The following is a 6,547-nucleotide window of genomic DNA, read 5'->3' as shown; positions in this document are numbered from 1 at the left end:
CAGATAGCGCGATGTGGAGATTAGGTTGGACTTTAATATAAAACATATAACAAATTACGTAAACGAATACAACACCAACTGTTCAGTCTAAGAGTTAAGTTTCAGTGTTTAATATTAGTATCGCATTATGAACATTTTATATTTCCATTGATATTATACGTACAACTTAGTGTTCTGGACCTGATTGACTGTTTATACATTCAGGAAATTATTATTAGCCAAACTAATAATTTTTGAATATATCACCAAAAAGGAATTAATAGAATCTTGCATTGGTCTGTCAAGTAAACAAATATATCACAACCCAAGTGAAAGAGTTTGGCATGTCAACCGGAGGCTTGCCGAGGGCTAACGGCCAAAATCTTTCACAAGGGTTGAGATATCCCTGTCCACTTGACAGACCCATGTTTGATTTTTTTTCTCTCATACTTATTTGAAAAAAAAAATATGAAATTCTCGTTGCTTTCCAGCTTTTTCATCGTGTCATGATCACAGGAACGTAAATATGCGTCAAAATTGATGACGTCATCGACGTCATCGACAATGCACGCCGCAGCTACGCCCCGGCTTCACGGAATATCCCTGTGAAGTATGGGAGAAAATAAAATCTTTAATTCGCTGTAATGTGTTTACGTTAAATAATTATGAAGTATGAAAAACAAAGCTGTCTATTTTTCTTTGCTAAGAGTGAACCTAATGAAAAGTAGGTGATTAAAGTTTTGTGGTTGAGTAAAAACTACAGATTTTGTTTAAGGATATAGCATGAAAAAACTTGTATATTTCCACGTAAGGACGACTCAGATTTTTGAACATCATTGTAGACTTATTTTATTCTGTACACGTTTGACCAACTGAAGACAGCTACAGGTCCCCGTGACATTATCGTGATTTGAATTCAATTTTAACCTTATATTCAACTAAATGTACGGTAGTAATGACCAATCATGACAATATTAATTTAATTTAAACATGTATCTTCGTGCTGTGAAATATTAACATATACGACATCGGTCATGGGAAACATGCATAAATAAGAAAACATCCCAGTTAATCACATCATCACAGCTTTCCGGAAACATCACAGCCAGAACGCTGCATTGTTTATTTCACTTGTGTGTCGATTTCATTGTGAGGCAAACATGTCTCAATTCGTCGGACGATGGAGAGCGGATACGCCGTCAGACCAGGTCCCAGGATACGCTGCATTTATGTCCGTGTTAGGTGAGATATATGTATAAACACATTCCGATCAGCATTTATTCCATCTTTGCATACTACAGAGTTAGCTCCCTTCCAAGTAGGTATCCATTGTGACATCATTATTTGCGAGCACAATTTACGAAAAGTATGACGTTATGCTCACAAACACATGATGTCACAATCAATACCAACCCGCAATGACTGATAATTCTATTACGCAAATACAGAATATGAATTTTGTATAGGCGTGATATGATGCCTATGCGATAGAATATTGTTTGTTTAAATTCTGAATTCTCTCAAAGATTATTTTCATTGAAGAAATATTTGAAACTGACACCTTTATACATGTGAATCTAAGTCATATGTAATGCGTAATAGCCCGTTAGTATTCCTCAGCGATTTCGTTTTCAGATTACCTTTATTCTGAAACCTCTACACAAAACTTCTTAAATAATGTCATGCTTCATTCATTTTATTTTTCATTGTGATATACATGACTGTATGTCTTTCTGGTTATAATCCCTCTCCCTTTCCACGTGGGTTTTAATGACAATGACGTTATCCTACTTATACGATGTCGAAAATTATCGAGGATGTAAATAAAAGCAACACACGTCTGTCTTAGATTTCTAATGAAGCAGAAAATGCTCTTTTTCATCTTCATGGTCTATTGATCGTATTAATAAGCTAAAAATTGTTTTCCATTTTTTTCGGTATTTAGCTTCTTGTAGATTATGTCTCTTTAAGATATGTTTGTCCCTGTTTAAGATGTACCAGAGCACGTTCGAGAATTGATCAAAGGTAAAGTAGTTACACTAGAACTAACCCTTGACGGCGAGAATTGGATATCGAAGTCAAGTATAGAAGGAATGCTAGGCAGGATCAACGAGTTCAAGCTAGGGGAGGATGTGCAGTCGGAGAGGATGGACGGAAAAATACAGAACGTTAGTTCATACTATACCTATAAGTTAGGCCAACTTATTCATGAAGTGGTTTGATAAGATTGGCGAAGGAAACCACGCACTTAAATATACTTTAATTTCAACGGTGATGAAAATGGATATTTTTTTTTCAATTTAGTGTTTTTTCACCAGACTATGAACGAACTTGTTTAAAAATGTATATGTTGCTTGCATAAGTGTACCAAGTAAATATACATACTGAGCATGTATACTTATAGTAACCATAGTTCATTCGAAATTACGAAAGCAAAATGTTTTTACCCTTATAATTACATGTGAAAAAGTGAGTTCCTAATATCATATAAAGACTTTTACCAAGAAATCAATTACAAATAAAAACCGACACCTGTGCATTCATTTGGACACGGGATAAATTATCCTAATGAACACATATTTGTCTGAAACGTTAGCAGTCTATTGATATGAAACAACTAGGATTTTTTTTTTGTTTAAAAAATTGCAGTAAGTTAATGTTGATATCGTAAAATCATGACATAAGGTAAATATTATACATACAGATCCGAAAAATATCAACTTAAGCAAAATCACATATATTTAAAAACACAAGAAACACTCTCGACAATTGCCATTCCAAACTGTTACAATTCATGTAATGGATTTGTTATGCACAGTATCAGCCTAGTAAGGGTATATACCCAGGTAATGCTAATCTTAAAATGTATCCTTGCAATATGTAGTTGATTTAGAAAGAAGTTATGACAAACTAAAATAACAGATAATTATGTTTTTAAGTATTTAAGTCAAATCTGTCATAGCAGCGAGCACCTCTGTAAACAGATCACCTTCTTAGTATGTCCTCTTTATTAGAGCCTCAATTGGTCAATTTCAACACACGTACATCACATCTGTGGATAAAGACCGTTTGGCTATTAAAAAATAAATCTTTTTGCTTTTGATGGTCTATACGGACAAAAACCATAATTTCACGTTTCGTTTAGTCATTATTCAAAAATATGATTCTCCCACATCTGTGTTTTTTCAGTTCAAGAGCATTATCGAAGGAGATACCTGGATCGAGGAAATTACGCCAGTCTCCAACCCAGAGGGAAGCACAGTAGTGACGACACGGATAGTAAATGACAATGTAATGGATGTGGTACGTATCATGTGTATTGTTTACAGACGCTTTAACGTCATGGGCACCTGGTCGTGTTCTCCGTTACTGTGTATTTTATTTCAATATTATTCATACACGCATAGAATTGGGTAAAAAAACTTTAATTATTTCTGTAGTAGCTAATTTGTTGATAAAATGATATTTAAAAGGAAATTGGTTTTGTGAGGTATAATGAGGAGCAAAGATTTTAGCATTAAATAATATCTAGTAATGCAATACCATGCAAATATATCATCTTCTTTTAGATAAATGTTTATCAAGAAACATGATTATTCCATAATATGAATATTGAACGAGTTTTTACCGTATAATTATGAAGATTATGACTTATATTTAAATGAAGTTCGATCTGAATTTGATTTTTTTCTCATTACTATGCCTATTTTTATCTCTTATCAACTTAATTAAATTTTTTACTTTTTTACATCGACCACCAATGCAATGATACAGCATTTTTCTAAATTGAAGAAAGAAAATCCACATGTCTCATTTCAAATGTTCGACCTTCGGTGTTAATTATCATGTATGTTTTTAAACGGCAAGACTGAATGTACTAAGCATGTACAGTATTGACAACACGGATAGTATGACGCCACAAAATTATCAGGGAATATTTAAGCATTAAATAACGCCATTAGCTAATCTGTGTATTCATGGCGGTGAAGTAAATGTCAGTTCATTACTTATTTTCAATTTCTATTTTCAGAACGTGACTATCGTTGGAAAAGACGTATCAATTTCATTTAAGATGCTTAGACAATGAAGCAAAACTCCGTCTACCTTTCAGTCGTGTTTAACGTCAGTGACGAGAGTGGAGAGAGCCGAGGAATATGTGTCTCTGTGTGTAAACGTTTCGTTTCTGTAGGTAATCATGTTGAGAAATCGTGTTGTTTTTTATTTCGCGTTGCTTATTGTAATTGAAAATAAATAAAGTTATATGCATCAATATTGAAGATTTCAGAAGTTGTAAAATGAAAAATATTCTTAAAAAGTATATACATAATGTAGTTTCTTGTGCGATATGCGAGAGAACTAAAGAGAAATAAAGCGAAACATTTTTTTATGAGAAATATACAATGTCAAGAAGGGGCAAGGTACTGTGTATAAAATTGAAGGCAAGTCTGTAAAGTTGGCTAGGCAAAGTCTATATCTGCATCTGCTTAACATTCAACATGAAACGAGTGGGATAATTGGTTTGCTAGTTGACTTTGAATAATATACCGATGTCTGACCAAAACGTACATGCATTAACTATCCTTAAATGAATTTTAAGTAAAATCGACCAGTCAAGAAACAATTACAGCCAATAGTTGAATTTTGTTCATTTAATAACAACACTTCCAGGACTGAAAATACTTTACATATAACAAAACATACATTTTGCCGATCACAAATTCTAAATAATTATTATGCCGGTTGATTTGTTTCGTGTCCAATATTAAATTATTATAAATAAAATATACTTTAGACATGTTATGGTTATTTGATGACAGAGATATGTACTGAACCCTCAACTGAAGTGTGCAATTGTTTGTATAATTTGCCAAAATGTACAACGCAACACAACAATCCACGACTTAATAGAAATACTTGAGGTTAGGCCTGATATCCACATACTTTTTATCAACATAGTTACACTCAAATATACATAAGAAGCAATACAGTATGTAGACACACCAATTATCGCTAGTTTAAACTAAAACTTTAACGGAAATCGGTCGGGAGATACGACAGCTATTTGATACAATTCGATATTTACTTCACATGATCCCGAGTACTCGGGTACTGTGTGATTAATTGCTGTATTAAAGAAAATCATATAAATACAATAGCTCATTGTTGGCGTTCTCCCGTTACGCGGTGATGGATTTTTAAATTCTATTTTGATAACATAATGGCTAGGAAACAGATGTGTAGAACAAAATGACGATGAAACAGATGTGTAGTTCAAATATACAGTATTAAAATGGTGCACATGCTTATAAACGTTCACATGTAACAATAGGCACAATTGTTAGTGTTGAAGATGTGAGAGCCTCAGATTAACTAAAGTTATTATTGAAAAACTAATAAACGTTCATTCTGTCCATACCCTTCATGACAATAGCGTAACCTTGACACCACAAAGAAGCTCTCTCTACAATATTTACTCTGGTGATTCACATTATAATAGACAAGCATGCTTCACTCACGGCCATGTTCACATGCTTCAGACAAAGATATTATTTCTCTTGTTCAACAAGGTCGTCAATTACACTCTATTAATAAATACTCGACGCTGACAGCACATAGTACGTATACCCGTGTATTGCGAAATCTTGAAGGCCAGTATTTAAAGTGGGATATCAATTCAATGATCACTATTAAATGCATTTCGAAATATCCCTAGGTGGTGTGCAATGAATTAAACATGGTTCATAATTGAAGAAAATATTAAATGAGTTATGAAACATATATCTAGACATAGTATTCTTTTCATATATTTTAGGGGTATTTTCTCATCAACTTTGTAATGATTTAAAATGTTTCTAAATGACATTTGCAAATTTGCTGCTTGTGGGAAGTAACAGTCGTTTTGCTGCTCGACTGCTTAAATGTAAGAGGTGGATAACTTTAGAATCTGATCGATTTTTAGTCCTCCTGTCTGCCTTTACATCCTCATATCTGGTCTCGCTTTTTCTCTTCTGAGGAAAGTTCAAAATTTGGTACATTATGAGATGATTGACTGAAAAGCTCTGCCATCTGTGAAGACCATAGATACCATAGGAAAATAGTTTTATACTTAATATATTAACATCATTAACTCATATTGGGGGTCTCCGCACTATTTTTTTTCAAATAAGACGAGGAAAACCGTTTATCAACGACGATTTAATCCACAAGATGGATCAGCCATTGTGACGGCGAAAAGTTGACGTACATGCCAACATTAGTGACGTTATAATGGTCACGTTTTGGGTGTCAGTTATACCGCATTCGACTTCACTTTTCCTTTATTAGTTATGTGGTAAAGTGGCGAGTGAATCGTAATATTTGGGGCCGCGGTGGCCGAGTGGTTAAGATGTCCCGACATATTACCACAAGCCCTCCACCTCTGGGATGCGGGTTCGAATCCCATGTGGGGCAGTTGCCAGGTACTGACCGCTGGTCGGTGGTTTTTCTCCGGGTACTCCGGCTTTCCTCCACCAACAAACCTGGCACGTCCTTACATGACCCTGGCTGTTAATAGGACGTAAAAATAAAT

General features: G+C 34.2%; 1 protein-coding gene across 1 annotated transcript; it reads left to right on the top strand.

Annotated features, from left to right (window-relative positions):
- The first annotated feature begins 1,043 nt into the window (after positions 1 to 1,043).
- Positions 1,044 to 4,251, top strand: LOC138329456 (fatty acid-binding protein-like). The gene is made up of 4 exons (XM_069276472.1): positions 1,044 to 1,221; positions 1,972 to 2,147; positions 3,169 to 3,282; positions 4,010 to 4,251. Exons 1-4 carry the CDS (start codon positions 1,140 to 1,142, stop codon positions 4,064 to 4,066), a joined length of 429 nt encoding a protein of 142 aa, XP_069132573.1. The 5' UTR covers positions 1,044 to 1,139; the 3' UTR covers positions 4,067 to 4,251.
- The last annotated feature ends 2,296 nt before the right edge of the window (positions 4,252 to 6,547 follow it).

This window comes from Argopecten irradians, chromosome 8, assembly GCF_041381155.1.
Source record: "Argopecten irradians isolate NY chromosome 8, Ai_NY, whole genome shotgun sequence".
NCBI lineage: Eukaryota > Metazoa > Mollusca > Bivalvia > Pectinida > Pectinidae > Argopecten > Argopecten irradians.
This window is presented reverse-complemented; position numbering and strand designations above follow the sequence as displayed.